This window comes from Oncorhynchus clarkii, unplaced genomic scaffold (genome assembly GCF_045791955.1).
Source record: "Oncorhynchus clarkii lewisi isolate Uvic-CL-2024 unplaced genomic scaffold, UVic_Ocla_1.0 unplaced_contig_13658_pilon_pilon, whole genome shotgun sequence".
Classification (NCBI taxonomy): domain Eukaryota; kingdom Metazoa; phylum Chordata; class Actinopteri; order Salmoniformes; family Salmonidae; genus Oncorhynchus; species Oncorhynchus clarkii.
This window is the reverse complement of record NW_027257995.1, coordinates 117,501-143,419: the sequence shown is the minus strand read 5'-3', so window position 1 is coordinate 143,419 and position 25,919 is coordinate 117,501. Positions and strand designations below refer to the sequence as shown.

The 25,919-nt window shown below is 47.4% G+C and overlaps 1 protein-coding gene across 1 annotated transcript in view; it reads left to right on the top strand.

Moving 5' to 3' along the window:
* Positions 1-2,956: 2,956 nt before the first annotated feature.
* LOC139394435 (SH3 and multiple ankyrin repeat domains protein 3-like) overlaps positions 2,957-25,919 on the top strand; it is a 92,489-nt gene continuing 69,526 nt past the window's right edge. Inside the window, exon 1 of the mRNA XM_071142501.1 lies at positions 2,957-3,056. Within this exon, the coding sequence (XP_070998602.1) occupies positions 3,048-3,056 (9 nt within the window). The 5' untranslated portion in view covers positions 2,957-3,047. The remainder of the gene's footprint in view (positions 3,057-25,919) is intronic.

Below are 25,919 nucleotides of genomic sequence, written 5' to 3'. Positions count from 1 at the left end.
ATGACAATGCCACCAGCCATACTGCTTGTTCTGTGCGTGATTTCCTGCAAGACAGGAATGTCAGTGTTCTGCCATAGCCAGCGAAGAGCCCGGATCTCAATCCCATTATGCTAATTCGATTTCCGCAGGGGCACGGACATCAACTATAGAATCTCTAGTCTAGAGAACGTTAACATATTTCTCTAAGGTTGACCACCAAATGGTGCTAGTTCCACTCTACATTGTGTGTGTGGTGGGGGGGCTTGTTTACCCAGCATGCAGCAGATGACTTGCTGTCTTTGAAGGGTCACCATAGCAACAGGAAACTCTCCCTCCAATGCCCACGCTTGCCTGTAAGCACCTTTTTTCTCTGCCTCACCCCTTCCCTCTCGCTCTTCTCTCTCTCCATCGCTCTCTTCCTTCCCCTATCCCTCTCTTCCCTATCGCTCTTCTCTCTCTCCATCGCTCTCTTCCTTCCCCTATCCCTCTTTCCCTCTCTGCTTCTCCCTCTTGCTCTCACTATCTCTCCATTTCTCTGCCTCTCCTACCCCCTCTCTCTTTCTCTGTGACTCTCCTCTCTCTCTCTCTCTCTCTCTCTCTCTCTCCTCTCTCTCTCTCTGTCTCTCCTCTGTCTCTCTCTCTCCACCCCATCTCTCTCTCTGCCTCCATCCCCCTCTCTTTCTCTCTTTACCTCTACCTGCCCCTCTCACTACATCTTCTCCCCCCTCTTTTTCTCTTTACCTCTCCTTGCCCCCTCTCTCTGCCTTTCCTCTCTCTCTCTTTGAGTCTCCGCTCTCTCTCTGCCTCTCCTTCTTGTCCCTCCCTCTGCCTCTCCCTTGTCTCTCTCTCTGCTTCTCCTTCCCCCTCTTTTTTTCTGCCTCTCTCTGCCTCTCCTTCCCCCTCTTTTTTCTGCCTCTCCTTCCCTCTCTTTGCCTCTCCCTTCCCTCTCTCTCTATGTCTCCTCTCTTCTTTCCTCTCCTTCCACCTCTCTATACCTCTCCCTGTCCCTCTCTCTGTCTGTCTCTCCATTTCCCTCTCTCTCTCTCTTTACCTCTCTCGCTCTTTACCTCTCCTTCCCTCTGCACTTCTCCTACTGTCTGCCTCCTCTCTCCTTCCTCTCTCTCTGCCTCTCTACCCTCTCCGATTGTCTCTGCCTCCTCTCTCCTTCCTCTCTCTTTGACTCTCTACCCTCCCCAACTTTTTCTGCCTCCTCTCTCTCTCTGCCACTACCCTCTCACACTGTCTCTGCCTCTCAACCTCTCCCACTGTCTCTGCCGCCTCTTTCCTTCACCTCTCTCCTTCCCTCTCTCTCTGCCTCTCTACCATCTCCCACTCTCTGCCTCCTCTCTATGCCTCTCTACCCTCTCCCACTGTCTCTCTATGCCTCTCTCCCCTCCCTCTCTCTCCCCTCTCCCATTGTCTCCGCCTCCACTCTCCTTCCTTTCTCTCTCTGCCTCTCTACCCTCTCCCATTGTTTCTGCCTCCTCTCTCATTCCCTCTGCCTCTCTACACTATCCCACTGCCTCTGCCTCCTCTCTCCTTCCTCTCTCTCTCTCTGCCTCTCTACCCTCTCCCACTGTCTCTGCCTCTTCTCTCCTTCCTCTCTCTCTCTCTGCCTCTCTACCCTCTCCCACTGTCTGCCTCCTCTCTGCCTCTCTACCCTCTCCCACTGTCTCTGCCTCCTCTCTGCCTCTCTACCCTCTCCCACTGTCTCTGCCTCTCTACCCTCTCCCACTGTCTCTGCCTCCTCTCTGCCTCTCTACCCTCTCCCACTGTCTCTGCCTCCTCTCTGCCTCTCTACCCTCTCCCACTGTCTCTGCCTCTCTACCCTCTCCCACTGTCTCTGCCTCCTCTCTGCCTCTCTACCCTCTCCCACTGTCTCTGCCTCTCTACCCTCTCCCACTGTCTCTGCCTCCTCTCTGCCTCTCTACCCTCTCCCACTCTCTCTGCCTCTCTACCCTCTCCCACTCTCTCTGCCTCTCTACCCTCTCCCACTGTCTCTGCCTCTCTACCCTCTCCCACTGTCTCTGCCTCCTCTCTGCCTCTCTACCCTCTCCCACTGTCTCTGCCTCTCTACCCTCTCCCACTGTCTCTGCCTCCTCTCTGCCTCTCTACCCTCTCCCACTCTCTCTGCCTCTCTACCCTCTCCCACTCTCTCTGCCTCTCTACCCTCTCCCACTGTCTCTGCCTCTCTACCCTCTCCCACTGTCTCTGCCTCCTCTCTGCCTCTCTACCCTCTCCCACTGTCTCTGCCTCCTCTCTGCCTCTCTACCCTCTCCCACTGTCTCTGCCTCTCTACCCTCTCCCACTGTCTCTGCCTCTCTACCCTCTCCCACTGTCTCTGCCTCCTCTCTGCCTCTCTACCCTCTCCCACTGTCTCTGCCTCTCTACCCTCTCCCACTGTCTCTGCCTCCTCTCTGCCTCTCTACCCTCTCCCACTGTCTCTGCCTCTCTACCCTCTCCCACTGTCTCTGCCTCTCTACCCTCTCCCTCTGTCTCTGCCTCTTCTCTCCTTCCTCTCTCTCTGATTCCTTCACACTTATCACTCTGCCATACATTTTCTTCCTTTCTTTCTCAATTTTCTAGTTTCCTCTCCTCCTTTCTCCTCCTCTTCTGTTATCTGAGAGTGATGTGTTAGTGTCAGAGAGAGGGAGGGAGGGAGGGAGGAAAGGGGATAGATTGGTGTAGGTCTGGCCCACGCATCAGTGGGAGACTGAGCCTTTCTATCCACACACACACAGTCAGTGTGTCATGCTTGCACTGTGTGGGCTGAACTGAGCATTCTTGCCATACAGTAACGGTACATAGACTGCCTCCTCTTTCCTCTCTCTCTCTCTCCTCTCTTTCCCCTCTCTCTCTCATCCATTTCTCGTTCCCCTCGCTTTCCTCGTTTTCTCTTCTTCTCTCTTTCCTCTCTTTCCTCTCTCTCCATCTCTTTCTTTCTCCTTATCTCTCTGGCTTTCTCACACTCTACATCTCTCTCTTTCTCTCTCACACTCCATCTCTCTCTCCACCTCTCTCTCAGTGTGCAGGCAGAGAAGCCTGGTGATGGAGGATCTGTGTCTCTGATGCTGTGGGTGAGTCTCTTCTCTCTCCTGCATGCTTTCTGTTGAGGGTTGCAATGTGTGTGTGTGTGTGTGTGTGTGTGTGTGTGTGTGTGTGTGTGTGTGTGTGTGTGTGTGTGTGTGTGAGTGAAGCAGCTAATGACACAGCTTGCCTCTCACCTGCTGTACCTCTACCTGTCTCTACCTGATTACAGTCGTGACTGAAGCTTCTTCACCCACACGTCACTTTCCCTCCTCCCCTCTCTCTCCTTTTTCCCCTTCTCCCTCTCTGTCCTGCCCTCTCATTTTCTCCCTCTCCATTCCCAAACCAATAAATACTTTTGGTACCTTCAAGATATAAAACATATCATGAGTAATCCACATGACAAGGTTTCAGTATGATGATGAGACTGGTTGAGTGTCAAGATGTTTCAGTATGATGATGAAGACTGGTTGATTGTTTCAGTATGATGATGAAGACTTGTTGAGTGTTTCAGTATGATGATGAGACTGGTTGAGTGTTTCAGTATGATGATGAAGACTTGTTGAGTGTTTCAGTATGATGATGAAGACTTGTTGAGTGTTTCAGTATGATGATGAGACTGGTTGAGTGTTTCAGTATGATGATGAAGACTTGTTGAGTGTTTCAGTATGATGATGAGACTGGTTGAGTGTCAAGATGTTTCAGTACGATGATGAAGACTGGTTGAGTGTTTCAGTATGATGATGAAGACTGGTTGTGTGTTTCAGTATGATGATGAAGACTTGTTGAGTTTTTCAGTATGATGATGAGACTGATTGAGTGTTTCAGTATAATGATGAGACTGGTTGAGTGTATCATTATGATGATGAGCCTGGTTGAGTGTGTCAGTATGTTTCAGTATGATGATGAAGACTGGTTGAGTTTTTCATTATGATGATGAAGACTGGTTGAGTGTTTCAGTATGATGATGAGACTGGTTGAGTGTTTCAGTATAATTATGAGACTGGTTGAGTGTTTCATTATGATGATGAGACTGGTTGAGTGTTTCAGTATGATGTTGAGACTGGTTGAGTGTTTCAGTATGATGTTGAGACTGGTTGAGAGTTTCAGTATAATGATGAGACTGGTTTAGTGTTTCATTATGATGACGAAGACTGGTTGAGTGTTTCAGTATGATGATGAAGACTGGTTTAGTGTTTCAGTATGATGATGAGACTGGTTGAGTGTTTCAGTATGATGATGAGACTGGTTGAGTGTCTCAATGTCTCAGTATGATGATGAAGACTGTCTGAGTGTTTCATTATGAAGATAAAGACTGGTTGAGTGTTTCACTATGATGATGAAGACTAGTTGAGTGTTTCAGTATGATGATGAAGACTGGTTGAGTGTTTCAGTATGATGATGAAGACTGATTGAGTGTTTCAGTATGATGATGAGACTGGTTGAGCGTTTCATTATGATGATGAAGACTGGTTGAGTGTTTCATTATGAAGATAAAGACTGGTTGAGTGTTTCAGTATGATGATGAGACTGGTTTAGTGTTTCAGGATGATGATGAGATTGGTTGAGTGTCTCAATGTTTCAGTATGATGATGAAGACTGGTTGAGTGTTTCAGTATGATGATGAGGACTGGTTGAGTGTTTCATTATGGTGATGGAGACTGGTTGATTTTTTCAGTATGAAGATGAGACTGGTTGAGTGTTTCAGTATGATGATGAGGACTGGTTGAGTGTTTCAGTATGATGATGAGACTGGTTGAGTGTTTCATTATGGTGATGAAGACTGGTTGAGTGTTTCAGTATGGTGATGAAGACTGGTTGAGTGTTTCAGTATGATGATGAGACTGGTTGAGTGTGAAAAACTAGTGTCTAAATGTTTTTGTTTGTATTTCTGATGTATGTTTGAGGGTTATGTAATGAATATATCTCTCTCACCTCTTTCTCTCAATTAAATTAAATTTAAGGGCTTTATTGTCATGGAAACATATGTTTACATTGCCAAAGTAAGTGACATAGATAATAAACAAAAGGGAAATAAATGAACAGTAAACATCACACTCACAAAAGCACAACATTTTAAAAATAATATAGATATTTTAAATGTTATTACTGGCTATGTACAATGTTGTAGGAATGTGGAAATAGTTGAAGTACAAAAGGGAAGATGAATAAACAGAGGAATATGGGTTGTATTTACAATGGTGTTTGTTCTTCACTGGTTGCCATTGTGGCAACAGGTCACAAATCTCGCTGCACACAGGTATTTCACGTATGGAAGTTTATCAATGTTGGATTTGTTTTGTAATTCTTTGTGGGTCTCTGTGTAATCTGAGGGAAATATGTCTCTCTAATATGGTCATACATTTGACAGGAGATTAGGAAGTTCAGTTCGGTTTCAAATCAAATCAAATCAAATTTATTTGATTTCCACCTCATTTTGTGGGCAGTGTGCACAGCCTGTCTTCTCTTGAGAGCTAAGTCCGCCGATGGCGGCCTCTCTCAATAGCAAAGCCATGCTCACTGCGTCTGTACATAGTCAAAGCTTTCCATCATTTTGGGTCAGTCACAGTGGTCAGGTATTCTGTTTAGCAAATAACATTCCAGTTTGCTTTTTCAACGTGTCAAGTAATTCTTTTTTTGTTTTCTCATGATTTGGTTGGGTCTAATTGTGTTGCTGTCCTGGGGCTTTGAGGGGTCTGGTTGTGAACACAGCTCGCTGAGGGGACTCTTCTCCAGGTTCATCTCTCTGTAGGTGAGGGCTTTGTAATGGAAGGTTTGGGAATCACTTCCTTTGAAGTGGTTGTAGAATTTAACAGCTAGAATATAATTGTTATTTTGGGGATTCTGGGTAAAGTCCTAATTCTGCTCTGCGTGCATTAGTTGGTGTTCTACATTGTACACGGAAGATGATTTTGCAGTTCTACATGCAGAGTCTCAATTTGGTGTTTGTCCCATTTTGTGAATTCTTGGTTGGTGAGCGGACCCCAGACCTCACAACCATATAGGGCAATGGGTTCTATCGCTGATTCAGAAATGTGTCAAATGTTATGCTCCTTTTGTGTGCATAACAGCTTTATGGAAGTTACCTGTGGTGCTGATGTTTAGGTTGAGGTAGGTATAGTTGTTGGTGTGCTCTAGGGCAACAGTGTCTAGATGGAATTTGTATTTGTGGTCCTTTGGAACACCATTATTTTTGTTTTACTGAGATTTTCTATCAGGGCCCAGGTCTGGCAGAATCTGTGCATAAGATTTAGGTGCTGCTGTAGGCCCTCCAATGGTTGGGGACAGAAGCACCAGATCATCAGCAAGCAGTATACATTTGACCTCAGATTCTAGCAGGGTGAGGCCGGGTGCTGCAGACTGTTCTAGAGCCCTTGCCAATTGGTTGATATATATGTTGAAGAGGGTGGGGCTCAAGCTGCGTACATGGATTTTATAATGTCGTATGTTTTCCCACAACACCGCTTTCCATCAATGTATATACCAGATCCTCATGCCGAATTGAGTCTAAAGCTTTTTTTGAAATCAGCAAAGCATGAGAAGACTTTGCTTTTGTTTTGTTTGCTTGTCAATTAGGGTGCGCAGGGTGAATACGTGGTCTGTCGTACGGTCATTTGTTAAAAAGCCAAATTGAAATATGATCAGTACATTGTTTTCACTGAGGAAATGTAGGAGTCTGCTGTTAATGATAATGCAGAGGATTTTCCCAAGGTGGCTGTTGACGCATATCCCGCGGTAGTTATTGGGGTCACATTTCTCTTCACTTCTGTGGATTGGGGTGATCAATCCTTGGTTCCATGTATTGGGGAAGATGCCAGAGCTGAGGATAATTTTAAAGATTTTAAGAATAGCCAATTGGAACTTGTGGTCTGTATATTTGATCATTTCATTGAGGATCCCATCAACACCACAGGCCTTCTTGGGTTGGAGGGTTGGCATTTTGTCCTCTAGTTCATTCATTGTAATTGGAGAATCCAGTGGGTTCTGGTCATCTTTAATAGTTGACTGTTTTATTGATCATGTGTATGTTTTTGCTGGTTGTCCTTTGTTATAGAGCCAATCAGATTGGAGAAGTGATTTATCCATAGATATATACTGTAGTTATAGAGCCAATCAGATTGGAGAAGTGATTTATCCATAGATAGATACTGTAGTTATAGAGCCAATCAGATTGGTGATTTGTGGTTTATCCATAGATAGATACTGTAGTTATAGAGCCAGTCAGATTGGTGTTGTGGTTTATCCATAGATAGATACTGTAGTTATAGAGCCAATCAGATTGGTGTTGTGGTTTATCCATAGATAGATACTGTAGTTATAGAGCCAATCAGATTGGTGTTGTGGTTTATCCATAGATAGATACTGTAGTTATAGAGCCAATCAGATTGGAGAAGGGGTTTCTCTCTCTCTCTCTCTCTCTCTCTCTCTCTCTCTCTCTCTCTCTCTCTCTCTCTCTCTCTCTCTCTTTTTTCAAGGGGCTTTATTGGCATGGGAAACATGTGTTAACATTGCCAAAGCAAGTGCACAGTGCTCCTTGGGATGTTTAAAGCTTGGGAAATATTTTTGTATCCAAATCCGGCTTTAAACTTCTTCACAACAGTATCTCGGACCTGCCTGGTGTGTTCCTTGTTCTTCATGATGCTCTCTGCGCTTTTAACGGACCTCTGAGACTATCACAGTGCAGGTGCATTTATACGGAGACTGGATTACACACAGGTGGATTGTATTTATCATCATTAGTCATTTAGGTCAATATTGGATCATTCAGAGATCCTCACTGAACTTCTGGAGAGAGTTTACTGCACTGAAAGTAAAGGGGCTGAATAATTTTGCACACCCAATTTTTCAGTTTTTGATTTGTTAAAAAAGTTTGAAATATCCAATAAATGTCGTTCCACTTCATGATTGTGTCCCACTTGTTGTTGATTCTTCACAAAAAAATACAGTTTTATATCTTTATGTTTGAAGCCTGAAATGTGGCAAAAGGTCGCAAAGTTCAAGGGGGCCGAATACTTTCGCAAGGCACTGTATATATATATACAGTGTTGTAACGATGTACAAATGGTTAAAGAACACAAGGGAAAATAAATAAGCATAAATATGGGTTGTATTTACAATGGTGTTTGATCTTCACTGGTTGCCCTTTTCTTGTGGCAACTGGTCACACATCTTGCTGCTGTGATGGCACACTGTGGAATTTCCCCCAGTAGATATGGGAGTTTATCAAAATTGGATTTGTTTTCGAATTCTTTGTGGATCTGTGTAATCTGAGGGAAATATGTATCTCTAATATGGTCATACATTGGACAGGAGGTTAGGAAGTGCAGCTCAGTTTCCACCTCATTTTGTGGGCAGTGTGCACATAGCCTGTCTTCTCTTGAGAGTCAGGTCTGTCTATGGCGGCCCTTCTCAATAGCAAGGCTGTACATAGTCAAAGATTTCCTTACGTTTGGGTCAGTCACAGTGGACAGGTATTCTGCCACTGTGTACTCTCTGTTTAGGGCCAAATAGCATTCTAGTTTGCTCAGTTTTTTTGTTAATTCTTTCCAATGTGTCAAGTAATTATATTTTTGTTTTCTCATGATTTGGTTGGTTCTAATTGTGCTGCTGTCCTGGGGCTCTGTGGGGTCTGTTTGTGTTGGTGAACAGAGCCCAGGACCAGCTTGCTTAGGGGACTCTTCTCTTGGTTCATCTCTCTGTAGGCTGATGGCTTTGTTATGGAAGGTTTGGGAATCGCTTCCTTCCTCTCTCTCTCTCTCTCTCTCTCTGTCGCTCTCTCCGTGTGTGTGTCTCTCTGTATCTTTCTCTCTGTGTATGTCTATCTGTGTGTCTCTCTCTCTTTCTCTGTGTTTCTCTCTTTCTCTGTGTCTGTCTCTCTCTCTCTCTCTGTCTCTCTCTCTCTCTCTCTCTCTCTCAGTGTTCAGTTTGAGGGAAGTTTATAGCTGAACCTGTTCTTTGGTTGTCATGGTAACGGCAGGGAGGTGCAGTGAGGTACTGGAATATGGAAAAATGGAGCGTAGGAGCTCTCTATCATCTCTCTGTTTCTCTATCTTTGTTTCACTCCCTTTATCAGTGTTGGGATGACTTGGCCTTTCTGAGGGTAGTGAAGGTTCCTCTAGTCCTGTATGGTAGGAAAGGTTCCTCTAGTCCTGTATGGTAGGGAAGGTTCCTCTAGCCCTGTATGGTAGGAAAGGTTCCTCTAGTCCTGTATGTGTGGTAGGAAAGGTTCCTCTAGTCCTGTATGGTAGGGAAGGTTCCTCTAGTCCTGTATGGTAGGGAAGGTTCCTCTAATCCTGTATGGTAGGAAAGGTTCCTCTAGTCCTGTATGTGTGGTAGGAAAGGTTCCTCTAGTCCTGTATGGTAGGGAAGGTTCCTCTAGTCCTGTATGGTAGGGAAGGTTCCTCTAATCCTGTATGGTAGGGAAGGTTCCTGTAGTCCTGTATGGTAGTGAAGGTTCCTCTAGTCCTGTATGTATGGTAGGGAAGGTTCCTTTAGTCCTGTATGGTAGGGAAGGTCCCTCTCGTCCTTTATGTATGGAAGGGAAGGATCCTCTAGTCCTGTATGGTAGGGAAGGTCCCTCTAGTCCTATATGGTAGGAAGGTCCCTCTAGTCTTGTATGGTAGGGAAGGTTCCTCTAGTCTTGTATGGTAGGGAATGTTCCTATAGTCCTGTATGATAGGGAAGGTTCCTCTAGTCCTGTATGTATGGTAGTGAAGGTTCCTCTAGTCCTGTATGTATGGTAGGGAAGGTTCCTCTAGTCCTGAATATATGGTAGGGAAGGTTCCACTAGTCCTGTATTATAGGGAAGGTTCCTCTAGTCCTGTATTATAGGGAAGGTTCCTCTAGTCCTGTATGTATGGCAGTGAAGGTTCCTCTAGTCCTGTATGGTAGGGAAGGTTTGTCTAGTACTGTATGGTAGGAGAGGTTCTCTAGTCCTGTATGGTAGTGAAGGTTCCTCTAGTCCTGTATGGTAGGGAAGGTTCCTCTAGTCCTGTATGGTAGGGAAGGTTCCTCTAGTCCTGTATGGTAGTGAAGGTTCCTCTAGTCCTGTATGGTAGTGAAGGTTCCTCTAGTCCTGTATGTCTGGTAGTGAAGGTTCCTCTAGTCCTGTATGTATGGTAGGGAAGGTTCCTCTAGTCCTGAATGTATGGCAGGGAAGGTTATACTAGTCCTGTATTATAGGGAAGGTTCCTCTAGTCCTGTATTATAGGGAAGGTTCCTCTAGTCCTGTATGTATGGCAGTGAAGTTTCCTCTACTCCTGTATGGTAGGGAAGGTTTGTCTAGTACTGTATGGTAGGAGAGGTTCTCTAGTCCTGTATGGTAGTGAAGGTTCCTCTAGTCCTGTATGGTAGGGAAGGTTCCTCTAGTCCTGTACGTAGGGAAGGTTCCTCTAATCCTGTATGGTAGGGAAGGTTCCTGTAGTCCTGTATGGTAGTGAAGGTTCCTCTAGTCCTGTATGTATGGTAGGGAAGGTTCCTTTAGTCCTGTATGGTAGGGAAGGTCCCTCTCGTCCTTTATGTATGGAAGGGAAGGATCCTCTAGTCCTGTATGGTAGGGAAGGTCCCTCTAGTCCTATATGGTAGGAAGGTCCCTCTAGTCTTGTATGGTAGGGAAGGTTCCTCTAGTCTTGTATGGTAGGGAATGTTCCTATAGTCCTGTATGATAGGGAAGGTTCCTCTAGTCCTGTATGTATGGTAGTGAAGGTTCCTCTAGTCCTGTATGTATGGTAGGGAAGGTTCCCCTAGTCCTGAATATATGGTAGGGAAGGTTCCACTAGTCCTGTATTATAGGGAAGGTTCCTCTAGTCCTGTATTATAGGGAAGGTTCCTCTAGTCCTGTATGTATGGCAGTGAAGGTTCCTCTAGTCCTGTATGGTAGGGAAGGTTTGTCTAGTACTGTATGGTAGGAGAGGTTCTCTAGTCCTGTATGGTAGTGAAGGTTCCTCTAGTCCTGTATGGTAGGGAAGGTTCCTCTAGTCCTGTATGGTAGGGAAGGTTCCTCTAGTCCTGTATGGTAGTGAAGGTTCCTCTAGTCCTGTATGGTAGGGAAGGTTCCTCTAGTCCTGTATGTCTGGTAGTGAAGGTTCCTCTAGTCCTGTATGTATGGTAGGGAAGGTTCCTCTAGTCCTGAATGTATGGCAGGGAAGGTTATACTAGTCCTGTATTATAGGGAAGGTTCCTCTAGTCCTGTATTATAGGGAAGGTTCCTCTAGTCCTGTATGTATGGCAGTGAAGGTTCCTCTACTCCTGTATGGTAGGGAAGGTTTGTCTAGTACTGTATGTTAGGAGAGGTTCTCTAGTCCTGTATGGTAGTGAAGATTCCTCTAGTCCTGTATGGTAGGGAAGTTCCCTCTAGTCCTATATGGTAGGATGGTTCCTCTAGTCTTGTATGGTATGGAAGGTTCCTCTAGTCCTGTATGGTAGGGAAGGTGCCTCTAGTCCTGTATGTATGGTAGTGAAGGTTCCTCTAGTCCTGTATGTATGGTAGGGAAGGTTCCTCTAGTCCTGTATGTATGGTAGGGAAGGTTCCTCTAGTCCTGAATGTATGGTAGGGAAGGTTCCACTAGTCCTGTATTATAGGGAAGGTTCCTCTAGTCCTGTATAAGATTCCTCTAGTCCTGTATGTATGGCAGTGAAGGTTCCTCTAGTCCTGTATGGTAGGGAAGGTTCCTCTAGTCCTGTATGTATGGTAGTAAAGGTTCCTCTAGTCATGTATGTATGGCATGGAAGGTTCCTCTTGTCCTGTATGGTAGTGAAGGTTCCTCTAGTCCTGTATGGTATTGAAGGTTCTTCTAGTCCTGTATGTATGGTAGTAAAGGTTCCTCTAGTCCTGTATTGTAGTAAAGGTTCCTCTAGTCCTGTATTGTAGGGAAGGTTCCTCTAGTCCTGTATGGTAGGGAAGGTGTGTCTAGTACTGGATGGTAGGAGAGGTTCTCTAGTCCTGTATGGTAGGGAAGGTTCCTCTAGTCTTGTATGGTAGGGAAGGTTCCTCTAGTCCTGTATGTATGGTAGTGAAGGTTCCTCTAGTCCTGTATGGTAGGGAAGATTCCTCTAGTCCTGTATGGTAGTGAAGGTTCCTCTAGTCCTGTATGTATGGTAGTAAAGGTTCCTCTAGTCCTGTATGTATGGCATGGAAGGTTCCTCTTGTCCTGTATGGTATTGAAGGTTCCTCTAGTCCTGTATGGTATTGAAGGTTCTTCTAGTCCTGTATGTATGGTAGTAAAGGTTCCTCTAGTCCTGTATTGTAGGGAAGGTTCCTCTAGTCCTGTATGATAGGGAAGGTTCCTCTAGTCCTGTATGGTAGGGAAGGTTCCTCTAGTCCTGTACTGTAGGGAAGGTTCCTCTAATCCTGTATGGTAGGAAAGGTTCCTCTAGTCCTGTATGTATGGTAGGAAAGGTTCCTCTAGTCCTGTATGGTAGGAAAGGTTCCTCTAGTCCTGTATGGTAGGGAAGGTTCCTCTAATCCTTTATGGTAGGAAAGGTTTCTCTAGTCCTGTATGTGTGGTAGGAAAGGTTCCTCTAGTCCTGTATGGTAGGGAAGGTTCCTCTAGTCCTGTATGGTAGGGAAGGTTCCTCTAATCATGTATGGTAGGAAAGGTTCCTCTAGTCCTGTACGGTAGGGAAGGTTCCTCTAATCCTGTATGGTAGGAAAGGTTCCTCTAGTCCTGTATGTATGGTAGGGAAGGTTCCTCTAGTCCTGAATGTATGGCAGGGAAGGTTATACTAGTCCTGTATTATAGGGAAGGTTCCTCTAGTCCTGTATTATAGGGAAGGTTCCTCTAGTCCTGTATGTATTGCAGTGAAGGTTCCTCTACTCCTGTATGGTAGGGAAGGTTTGTCTAGTACTGTATGGTAGGAGAGGTTCTCTAGTCCTGTATGGTAGTGAAGGTTCCTCTAGTCCTGTATGGTAGGGAAGTTCCCTCTAGTCCTATATGGTAGGAAGGTTCCTCTAGTCTTGTATGGTAGGGAAGGTTCCTCTAGTCCTGTATGGTAGGGAAGGTGCCTCTAGTCCTGTATGTATGGTAGTGAAGGTTCCTCTAGTCCTGTATGTATGGTAGGGAAGGTTCCTCTAGTCCTGTATGTATGGTCGGGAAGGTTCCTCTAGTCCTGAATGTATGGTAGGGAAGGTTCCACTAGTCCTGTATTATAGGGAAGGTTCCTCTAGTCCTGTATAAGATTCCTCTAGTCCTGTATGTATGGCAGTGAAGGTTCCTCTAGTCCTGTATGGTAGGGAAGGTTCCTCTAGTCCTGTATGTATGGTAGTAAAGGTTCCTCTAGTCCTGTATGTATGGCATGGACGGTTCCTCTTGTCCTGTATGGTAGTGAAGGTTCCTCTAGTCCTGTATGGTATTGAAGGTTCTTCTAGTCCTGTATGTATGGTAGTAAAGGTTCCTCTAGTCCTGTATTGTAGTAAAGGTTCCTCTAGTCCTGTATTGTAGGGAAGGTTCCTCTAGTCCTGTATGGTAGGGAAGGTGTGTCTAGTACTGGATGGTAGGAGAGGTTCTCTAGTCCTGTATGGTAGGGAAGGTTCCTCTAGTCCTGTATGGTAGGGAAGGTTCCTCTAGTCCTGTATGTATGGTAGTGAAGGTTCCTCTAGTCCTGTATGGTAGGGAAGATTCCTCTAGTCCTGTATGGTAGTGAAGGTTCCTCTAGTCCTGTATGTATGGTAGTAAAGGTTCCTCTAGTCCTGTATGTATGGCATGGAAGGTTCCTCTTGTCCTGTATGGTATTGAAGGTTCCTCTAGTCCTGTATGGTATTGAAGGTTCTTCTAGTCCTGTATGTATGGTAGTAAAGGTTCCTCTAGTCCTGTATGATAGGGAAGGTTCCTCTAGTCCTGTATGATAGGGAAGGTTCCTCTAGTCCTGTATGGTAGGGAAGGTTCCTCTAGTCCTGTACGGTAGGGAAGGTTCCTCTAATCCTGTATGGTAGGAAAGGTTCCTCTAGTCCTGTATGTATGGTAGGAAAGGTTCCTCTAGTCCTGTATGGTAGGAAAGGTTCCTCTAGTCCTGTATGGTAGGGAAGGTTCCTCTAATCCTTTATGGTAGGAAAGGTTCCTCTAGTCCTGTATGTGTGGTAGGAAAGGTTCCTCTAGTCCTGTATGGTAGGGAAGGTTCCTCTAGTCCTGTATGGTAGGGAAGGTTCCTCTAATCATGTATGGTAGGAAAGGTTCCTCTAGTCCTGTACGGTAGGGAAGGTTCCTCTAATCCTGTATGGTAGTGAAGGTTTCTCTAGTCCTGTATGTATGGTAGGAAAGGTTCCTCTAGTCCTGCATGGTAGGAAAGGTTCCTCTAGTCCTGTATGGTAGGGAAGGTTCCTCTAATCCTGTATGGTAGGAAAGGTTCCTCTAGTCCTGTATGTGTGGTAGGAAAGGTTCCTTTAGTCCTGTATGGTAGGGAAGGTTCCTCTAGTCCTGTATGGTAGGGAAGGTTCCTCTAATCATGTATGGTAGGAAAGGTTCCTCTAGTCCTGTATGGTAGGGAAGATTCCTCTAGTCGTGTATGGTAGTGAAGGTTCCTCTAGTCCTGTATGGTAGGGAAGATTCCTCTAGTCCTGTATAGTAGGGAAGGTTCCGCTAGTCCTGTATAGTAGGGAAGGTTCCTCTAGTCCTGTATGTATGGTAGGGAAGGTTCCTGTAGTCCTGTATGGTAGTGAAGGTTCCTCTAGTCCTGTATGTATGTTAGGGAAGGTTCCTCTAGTCATGTATATTAAGGAAGGTCCCTCTCGTCCTTTATGTATGGAAGGGAAGGATCCTCTAGTCCTGTATGGTAGGGGAGGTCACTCTAGTCCTATATGGTAGGATGGTTTCTCTAGTCTTGTATGGTAGGGAAGGTTCCTCTAGTCCTGTATGGTAGGGAAGAGTCCTCTAGTCCTGTATAGTAGGGAAGGTTCCGCTAGTCCTTTATAGTAGGGAAGGTTCCTCTAGTCCTGTATGTATGGTAGGGAAGGTTCCTGTAGTCCTGTATGGTAGTGAAGGTTCCTCTAGTCCTGTATGTATGTTAGGGAAGGTTCCTCTAGTCCTGTATGGTAGGGAAGGTCCCTCTCGTCCTTTATGTATGGTAGTGAAGGTTCCTATAGTCCTGTATGTATGGTAGGGAAGGTTTTCTAGTCCTGTATGTATGGCAGTGAAGGTTCCTCTAGTACTGTATGTATGGTAGAGAAGGATCTGTATATCTAAATGGCCAGACAACTCAGTCAGGGAAATACCTTGAAGCTCTGATGTTAGGCGTTAAGAATAGGTACGTTAGTTCAGGTGGGTGGGGTAGTTCAGGGGTTAGGGCTAGGTAGGTGGGTGGGTTAGTTCAGCGGTTAGGGCTAGGTAGGTATGTTAGTTCAGCGGTTAGGGCTAGGTAGGTGGGTGGGTTAGTTCAGGGGTCAGGGCTAGGTGGGTGGGTGGGTTAGTTCAGGGGTCAGGGCTAGGTAGGTGGGTTAGTTCAGGGGTTAGGGCTAGGTGGGTTAGTTCAGGGGTCAGGGCTAGGTAGGTAGGTTAGTTCAGGGGTCAGGGCTAGGTAGGTGGGTTAGTTCAGGGGTTAGGGCTAGGTGGGTGGGTTAGTTCAAGGGTCAGGGCTAGGTAGGTTAGTTCAGGGGTTAGGGCGAGGTGGGTTAGTTCAGGGGTCAGGGCTAGGTAGGTAGGTTAGTTCCGGGGTTAGGGCTAGTTAGGTGGGTTAGTTCAGGGGTTAGGGCTAGGTAGGTGGGTTAGTTCAGGGGTCAGGGCTAGGTAGGTGGGTTAGTTCAGGGGTTAGGGCTAGGTGGGTTAGTTCAGGGGTTAGGGCTAGGTAGGTGGGTTAGTTCAGGGGTCAGGGCTAGGTAGGTAGGTTAGTTCAGGGGTCAGGGCTAGGTAGGTGGGTTAGTTCAGGGGTTAGGGCTAGGTGGGTTAGTTCAGGGGTTAGGGCTAGGTAGGTGGGTTAGTTCAGGGGCTAGGTAGGTGGGTTAGTTCAGGGGTTAGGGCTAGGTAGGTGGGTAAGTTCAGGGGTTAGGGCTAGGTAGGTAGGTTAGTTCAGGGGCTAGGTAGGTGGGTTAGTTCAGGGGTTATGTGGGTAATGTAGTGTGTTTGTGAATGTGGTTGTTCAGCCAGGAACCTAGGAAAGAGATGGAATGTGTCTGTGTTTTTGTGTTTTTGTGTAACGTAGTGTGTTTGTGTGTAATGTAGTGTGTTTGTGTGTGTTTGTGTGTAACAGTGTGTTTGTGTGTAATGTAGTGTGTTTGTGTAATGTACTTTGTGTGTGGTTGTCTGGGTTATCTGGGCCTTGCAGCTCCTCCAGTTCTTCCTGCCAAACATCCGTCTCCACGGGAACACAGACAGGAAAGAGGAAGTGTGAGCTAATAGGAAACTTTTAGAACAGGAGGAAAGGGAGGAGGGGAAGACAGTAGGGTACGGTAGGTAGGAGAGGAAAGATTAAAAATATGTCAAAGGATGTGTTTAGGGGTTAGGGTTGTGGTTAGGGTTTAGGGTTGTGGTTATGGTTTAGGGTTGTGGCAGGGTTTAGGGTTGTGGTTAGGGGTTAGGGTTGTGGTTAGGGTTTAGGGTTGTGGTTATGGTTTAGGGTTGTGGTTATGGTTTAGGGTTGTGGTTATGGTTTAGGGTTGTGGTTAGGGGTTAGGGTTAGGGTTAGGGTTTAGGGTTGAGGTTAGGGTTTAGGGTTGTGGTTAGGGGTTAGGGGTTAGGGTTGTGGTTATGGTTTGGGCTTGTGGTTAGGGGTTAGGGTTGTGGTTAGGGGTTAGGGTTGTGGTTATGGTTTAGGGTTGTGGTTATGGTTTAGGGTTGTGGTTAGGGTTTAGGGTTGTGGTCAGGGTTTAGGGTTGTGGTTAGTGTTTAGGGTTGTGGTTAGGGTTTAGGGTTGTGGTTATGGTTTAGGGTTGTGGTTAGGGGTTAGGGTTGTGGTTATGGTTTAGGGTTGTGGTTAGGGATTAGGGTTAGGGTTTAGGTTAGGGTTAGGGTTGTGATTAGGGGTTAGGGTTGTGGTCAGGGTTTAGGGTTATGGTTAGGGTTTAGGGTTGAGGTTAGGGTTTAGGGTTGTGGTTAGGGGTTAGGGTTGTGGTTATGGTTTAGGGTTGTGGTTAGGGGTTAGGGTTGTGGCAGGGTTTAGGGTTGTGGTTAGGGTTTAGGGTTGTGGTTATGGTTTAGGGTTGTGGTTAGGGGTTAGGGTTGTGGTCAGGGTTTAGGGTTGTGGTTAGGGGTTAGGGTTGTGGTTATGGTTTAGGGTTGTGGTTATGGTTTAGGGTTGTGGTTAGGGTTTAGGGTTGTGGTTAGGGTTTAGGGTTGTGGTTATGGTTTAGGGTTGTGGTTAGGGGTAGGGTTGTGGTTAGGGTTTAGGGTTGTGGTTATGGTTTAGGGTTGTGGTTAGGGTTAGGGGTTAGGGTTGTGGTTAGGGGTTAGGGTTGTGGTTAGGGTTTAGGGTTATGGTTAGGGGTTAGGGTTGTGGTTAGGGGTTAGGGTTGTGGTTAGGGGTTAGGGTTGTGGCAGGGTTTAGGGTTAGGTGTTAGGGTTAGGGTTGTGGTTAGGGGTTAGGGTTGCGGTCAGGGTTTAGGGTTGTGGTTAGATTTTAGGGTTGTTTTTAGCGTTTGGGGTTGTGGTTAGGGTTTAGGGTTGTGGTTAGGGGTTAGGTTATGGGTTGTGGTTAGGGTTATGGGTTGTGGGTTGTGGTCAGGTTTTAGGGTTGTAGTTAGGGTTTAGGGTTGTGGTTAGGGTTTAGGGTTGTGGTTCGGGTTTGGGTTTAGGGTTAGGGTTGTGGTCAGGGTTTAGGGTTGTGGTCAGAGTTTAGAGTTGTGGTTAGGGGTTAGGGTTGTGGTTAGGGTTGTGTTTAGGGTTGTGGTTAGGGGTTACGGTTGTGGTTAGGGTTATGGTTAGGGGTTAGGGTTGTGGTTAGGGGTTAGGGTTGTGGTTAGGGGTTAGGGTTGTGGCAGGGTTTAGGGTTGAGGTTAGGGTTAGGTGTTAGGGTTAGGGTTGTGGTTAGGGGTTAGGGTTGCGGTCAGGGTTTAGGGTTGTGGTTAGATTTTAGGGTTGTTTTTAGGGTTTGGGGTTGTGGTTAGGGTTTAGGGTTGTGGTTAGGGTTTAGGGTTGTGGTCAGGGTTTAGGGTTGTGGTTAGGGTTTAGGGTTGTGGTTAGGGGTTAGGTTATGGGTTGTGGTTAGGGTTATGGGTTGTGGGTTGTGGTCAGGTTTTAGGGTTGTAGTTAGGGTTTAGGGTTGTGGTTAGGGTTTAGGGTTGTGGTTCGGGTTTGGGTTTAGGGTTAGGGTTGTGGTCAGGGTTTAGGGTTGTGGTCAGAGTTTAGAGTTGTGGTTAGGGGTTAGGGTTGTGGTTAGGGTTGTGTTTAGGGTTGTGGTTAGGGGTTACGGTTGTGGTTAGGGTTGTGTTTAGGGTTGTGGTCAGGGTTTAGGGTTGTGGTTAGGGGTTAGGGTTGTGGTCATGGGTTAGGGTTGTTGTCAGGGTTTAGGGTTGTGATCAGGGTTTAGGGTTGTGGTTATGGGTTAGGGTTGTTGTCAGGGTTTAGGGTTGTGGTCAGGGTTTTGGGTTGTGGTTAGGGGTTAGGGTTGTGGTTAGGGGTTAGGGTTGTGGTTAGGGTTGTGGTCAGGGTTTAGGGTTGTGGTTAGGGGTTAGGGTTGTGGTCAGGGTTTAGGGTTGTTGTCTGGTTTTAGGGTTGTTGTCAGGGTTTAGGGTTATGGTTAGGGTTTAGGGTTGTGGTTAAGGTTTAGGGTTGTGGTTATGGGTTAGGGTTGTTGTCAGGGTTTAGGGTTGTGGTCAGGGTTTAGGGTTGTGGTTAGGGGTTAGGGTTGTGGTCAGGGTTTAGAGTTATGGTCAGGGTTTAGGGTTGTGGTCAGGGTTTAGGGTTGTAGTCAGGGTTTAGGGTTGTGGTTGTGGTTTAGGGTTGTGGTCAGGGCTTAGGGTTGTGGTTAGGGGTTAGGGTTGCCGTTGGGTTGTGGATAGGAATGTGCTTAAGGTTGTGGTTAGGGTTCAGGGTTGTATTTAGGGTTTAGGGTTGTGGTTAGATTTTAGGGTTGTTTTTAGGGTTTGGGGTTGTGGTTAGGGTTTAGGGTTGTGGTTAGGGTTTAGGGTTGTGGTTAGGGTTAGGGTTGTGGTTCGGGTTTGGGTTCAGGGTTAGGGTTTAGGGTTGTGGTCAGGGTTTAGGGTTGTGGTTAGGGTTTAGGGTTGTGGTTTGGGTTCAGGGTTAGGGTTTAGGGTTGTGGTTAGGGTTTAGGGTTGTGGTTAGGGTTTAGGGTTGTGGTTTGGGTTCAGGGTTAGGGTTTAGGGTTGTGGTCAGGGTTTAGGGTTGTGGTTAGGGTTTAGGGTTGTGGTTTGGGTTCAGGGTTAGGGTTTAGGGTTGTGGTCAGGGTTTAGGGTTGTGGTTAGGGTTTAGGGTTGTGGTTTGGGTTCAGGGTTAGGGTTGTGGTTAGGGTTTAGGGTTGTGGTTTGGGTTCAGGGTTAGGGTTTAGGGTTGTGGTCAGGGTTTAGGGTTGTGGTTAGGGTTTAGGGTGGTGGTTAGGGTTTGGGTTCAGGGTTAGGGTTAGGGTTGTGGTTCGGGTTAGGGTTGTAGTTAGCGGTTGTGGTTATGGGTTGTGATTAGGGTTATGGTCAGGGTTTAGGGTTGTAGAGCTGTCATTAACCAATCAGTGAGCTCTAAAAGGAGTACAGGATGTCACCATGTCACTTGATTTTGTTGTGGTCACTGAGCACCAACCTATCACTGAGGACCAATATTGCTAGCCTTTCTATTAGTCAGATGTGAGGAGCTGGAGCCGTCCTGCTGGTGGTTAAGGAGGAAATGAGGGGGAAGTGTGTTCCTTCCCACTCCTCCCTCCTCTGGTTTCCCTTCAGAAAGACAAGAGAGTTATCAAGACACTGTAGAGCCCTAAACACAGAGAAGTACAGACTACAGGACTACTACAGACCAGTACATTACTACTACAGACCAGTACAGGACTACTACAGACCAGCACATGAGTACTACAGACTACTACAGACCAGCACAGGAGTACTACAGACAAACACAGGACTACTACAGACCAGCACAGGAGTACTACAGAGCCAGCACAGGAGTACTACAGAGCCAGCACAGTAGTACTACAGACTATTACAGACCAGCGCAGGAGTACTACAGACAAGCACAGGAGTACTACAGACCAGCACAGGAGTACTACAGACCAGCACAGGACTACTACAGACCAACACAGGACTACTACAGACCAACACAGGACTACTACAGACCAGCACAGGACTAGTACAGACGAGAACAGGAGTACTACAGACTACTACAGACCAGCACAGGACTACTACAGACCAGCGCAGGACTACTACAGACAGGCACAGGAGTACTACAGACCAGCACAGGAGTACTACAGACCAGCACAGGAGTACTACAGACCAGCACAGGAGTACTACATACCAGCACAGGACTACTACAGACCAACACAGGACTACTACAGACCAGCACAGGAGTACTACATACCAGCACAGGAGTAATACACACTACTACAGACCAGCACAGGAGTACTACAGACCAGCACAGGAGTACTACAGACCAGCACAGGAGTACTACATGCCAGCACAGTAGAGTACTATACACTACTACATACCAGCACAGAAGTACTACAGACCAGCACATTACTACCACAGACCAGTACAGACCAGTTTGGTGACAGTGGAACCAGCAGGATCATTTTGATGGGAATCCCAGACCAGAGGTGACTATGATGTCCTGATGGTGTATATTCTCTAACCCTTGTCCACATACTACCTACCCCTACCTAACCCTGGTCCACATACTACCTACCCCTACCTAACCCTGGTCCCTGGTCCACATACTACCTACCCCTACCTAACCCTGGTCCACATACTACCTACCCCTACTTAACCCTGGTCCACATACTACCTACCCCTACCTAACCCTGGTCCACATACTACCTACACCTACCTAACCCTGGTCCCTGGTCCACATACTACCTACCCCTACCTAACCCTGGTCCACATACTACCTACCACTACCTAACCCTGGTCCACATACTACCTACCCCTGCCTAACCCTGGTCCACATACTACCTAACCCTACCCCTACCTAACCCTGGTCCACATATTACCTACCCCTACCTAACCCTGGTCCACATACTACCTAACCCTACCTAAGCCTGGTCCATATACTACCTATCCCTACCTAACCCTGGTCCACATACTACCTACCCCTACCAAACCCTGGTCCACATACTACCTACCCCTAACCCTACCTAAACCTGGTCCACATTCTATCTGACCCTACCTAACCCTGGTCCATATACTACCTAGACCTACCTAACACTGGTCCACATACTACCTACCCCTACCTAACCTTGGTCCACATAATACCTACCCCTACCCCTACGTAACCCTGGTCCACATACTACCTACCCCTACCTAACCCTGGTCCACATACTACCTACCCCTAACCCTACCTAAACCTGGTCCACATTCTACCTGACCCTACCTAACCCTGGTCCATATACTACCTACCCCTACCTAACCCTGGTCCACATACTACCTACCCCGACCTCTACCTAACCCTGGTCCACATACTACCTACCCCTAACCCTACCTAAACCTGGTCCACATTCTACCTGACTACACCTAACCCTGGTCCACATACTTCCTACCCCTACCTAACCCTGGTCCACATACTACCTACCCCTACCTAACCCTGGTCCACATACTACCTAACCCTACCCCTACCTAACCCTGGTCCACATACTATCTACCCCTACCTAACCCTGTTCCACATACTACCTACCCCTACCTAACCCTGGTCCACATACTACCTACCCCTATCTAACCCTGGTCCACATACTACCTACCCCTACCTAACCCTGGTCCACATACTACCTACACCTACCTAACCTTGGTCCACCTACTACCTACCCCTACCCCTACCTAACACTGGTCCACATACTACCTACCCCTACCCCTACCTAACCCTGGTCCACATACTACCTACCCCAACCTGACCCTGGTCCACATACTACCTACCCCTACCTAACCCTGGTCCACATATTACCTACCCCAACCTGACCCTGGTCCACACACTACCTACCCCTACCTCTACCTAACCCTGGTGCACACACTACCTACCCCTAAACCTACCTAAACCTGGTCAACATTCTACCTGACCATACCTAACCCTGGTCCACATACTTCCTACCCCTACCTAACCCTGGTCCACATACTACCTACCCCTAACCCTACCTAAACCTGGTCCACATTCTACCTGACCCTACCTAACCCTGGTCCATATACTACCTACCCCTACCTAACCCTGGTCCACATACTACCTACCCCGACCTCTACCTAACCCTGGTCCACATACTACCTACCCCTAACCCTACCTAAACCTGGTCCACATTCTAGCTGACTACACCTAACCCTGGTCCACATACTTCCTACCCCTACCTAACCCTGGTCCACATACTACCTACCCCTACCTAACCCTGGTCCACATACTACCTAACCCTACCCCTACCTAACCCTGGTCCACATACTACCTACCCCTACCTAACCCTGGTCCACATACTACCTAACCCTACCCCTACCTAACCCTGGTCCACATACTATCTACCCCTACCTAACCCTGTTCCACATACTACCTACCCCTACCTAACCCTGGTCCACATACTACCTACCCCTATCTAACCCTGGTCCACATACTACCTACCCCTACCTAACCCTGGTCCACATACTACCTACACCTACCTAACCTTGGTCCACCTACTACCTACCCCTACCCCTACCTAACACTGTTCCACATACTACCTACCCCTACCCCTACCTAACCCTGGTCCACATACTACCTACCCCAACCTGACCCTGGTCCACATACTACCTACCCCTACCTAACCCTGGTCCACATATTACCTACCCCAACCTGACCCTGGTCCACACACTACCTACCCCTACCTCTACCTAACCCTGGTGCACACACTACCTACCCCTAAACCTACCTAAACCTGGTCAACATTCTACCTGACCATACCTAACCCTGGTCCACATACTTCCTACCCCTACCTAACCCTGGTCCACATACTACCTACCCCTACACCTACCTAACCCTGGTCCACATACTACCTACCCCTACCTAACCCTGGTCCACATACTACCCACCCCTACCTAACCCTGATCCACATACTACCTACCACTACCTAACCCTGGTCCACATACTACCTACCCCTGCCTAACCCTGGTCCACATACTACCTAACCCTACCCCTACCTAACCCTGGTCCACATATTACCTACCCCTACCTAACCCTGGTCCACATACTACCTAACCCTACCTAAGCCTGGTCCATATACTACCTATCCCTACCTAACCCTGGTCCACATACTACCTACCCCTACCAAACCCTGGTCCACATACTACCTACCCCTAACCCTACCTAAACCTGGTCCACATTCTATCTGACCCTACCTAACCCTGGTCCATATACTACCTAGACCTACCTAACACTGGTCCACATACTACCTACCCCTACCTAACCTTGGTCCACATAATACCTACCCCTACCCCTACGTAACCCTGGTCCACATACTACCTACCCCTACCTAACCCTGGTCCACATACTACCTACCCCTAACCCTACCTAAACCTGGTCCACATTCTACCTGACCCTACCTAACCCTGGTCCATATACTACCTACCCCTACCTAACCCTGGTCCACATACTACCTACCCCGACCTCTACCTAACCCTGGTCCACATACTACCTACCCCTAACCCTACCTAAACCTGGTCCACATTCTACCTGACTACACCTAACCCTGGTCCACATACTTCCTACCCCTACCTAACCCTGGTCCACATACTACCTACCCCTACCTAACCCTGGTCCACATACTACCTAACCCTACCCCTACCTAACCCTGGTCCACATACTATCTACCCCTACCTAACCCTGTTCCACATACTACCTACCCCTACCTAACCCTGGTCCACATACTACCTACCCCTATCTAACCCTGGTCCACATACTACCTACCCCTACCTAACCCTGGTCCACATACTACCTACACCTACCTAACCTTGGTCCACCTACTACCTACCCCTACCCCTACCTAACACTGGTCCACATACTACCTACCCCTACCCCTACCTAACCCTGGTCCACATACTACCTACCCCAACCTGACCCTGGTCCACATACTACCTACCCCTACCTAACCCTGGTCCACATATTACCTACCCCAACCTGACCCTGGTCCACACACTACCTACCCCTACCTCTACCTAACCCTGGTGCACACACTACCTACCCCTAAACCTACCTAAACCTGGTCAACATTCTACCTGACCATACCTAACCCTGGTCCACATACTTCCTACCCCTACCTAACCCTGGTCCACATACTACCTACCCCTAACCCTACCTAAACCTGGTCCACATTCTACCTGACCCTACCTAACCCTGGTCCATATACTACCTACCCCTACCTAACCCTGGTCCACATACTACCTACCCCGACCTCTACCTAACCCTGGTCCACATACTACCTACCCCTAACCCTACCTAAACCTGGTCCACATTCTACCTGACTACACCTAACCCTGGTCCACATACTTCCTACCCCTACCTAACCCTGGTCCACATACTACCTACCCCTACCTAACCCTGGTCCACATACTACCTAACCCTACCCCTACCTAACCCTGGTCCACATACTACCTACCCCTACCTAACCCTGGTCCACATACTACCTAACCCTACCCCTACCTAACCCTGGTCCACATACTATCTACCCCTACCTAACCCTGTTCCACATACTACCTACCCCTACCTAACCCTGGTCCACATACTACCTACCCCTATCTAACCCTGGTCCACATACTACCTACCCCTACCTAACCCTGGTCCACATACTACCTACACCTACCTAACCTTGGTCCACCTACTACCTACCCCTACCCCTACCTAACACTGTTCCACATACTACCTACCCCTACCCCTACCTAACCCTGGTCCACATACTACCTACCCCAACCTGACCCTGGTCCACATACTACCTACCCCTACCTAACCCTGGTCCACATATTACCTACCCCAACCTGACCCTGGTCCACACACTACCTACCCCTACCTCTACCTAACCCTGGTGCACACACTACCTACCCCTAAACCTACCTAAACCTGGTCAACATTCTACCTGACCATACCTAACCCTGGTCCACATACTTCCTACCCCTACCTAACCCTGGTCCACATACTACCTACCCCTACACCTACCTAACCCTGGTCCACATACTACCTACCCCTACCTAACCCTGGTCCACATACTACCCACCCCTACCTAACCCTGATCCACATACTACCTACCTCTACCACTACATAACCCTGGTCCACATACTACCTGACCCTACCCCTACCTAACCCTGGTCCACATACTACCTACCCCTACCCCTACCTAACCCTGGTCCACATACTACCTACCCCTACACCTACCTAACCCTGGTCCACATACTACCTACCCCTACACCTACCTAACCCTGGTCCACATACTACCTACCCCTACCTAACCCTGGTCCACATACTACCTACACCTACCTAACCTTGGTCCACCTACTACCTACCCCTACCCCTACATAACCCTGGTCCACATACTACCTAACCCTACCCCTACTTAACACTGGTCCACATACTACCTACCCCTACCTAACCCTGGTCCACATACTACCTAACCCTACCTAACCCTAGTCTACATACTACCTACCCCTACCTAACCCTGGTCCACATATTACCTACCCCAACCTAACCCTGGTCCACATACTACCTACTCCTACCTCTACCTAACCCTGGTCCACATACTACCTACCCCTAACCCTACCTAAACCTGGTCCACATTCTACCTGACCATACCTAACCCTGGTCCACATACTTCCTACCCCTACCTAACCCTGGTCCACATACTAC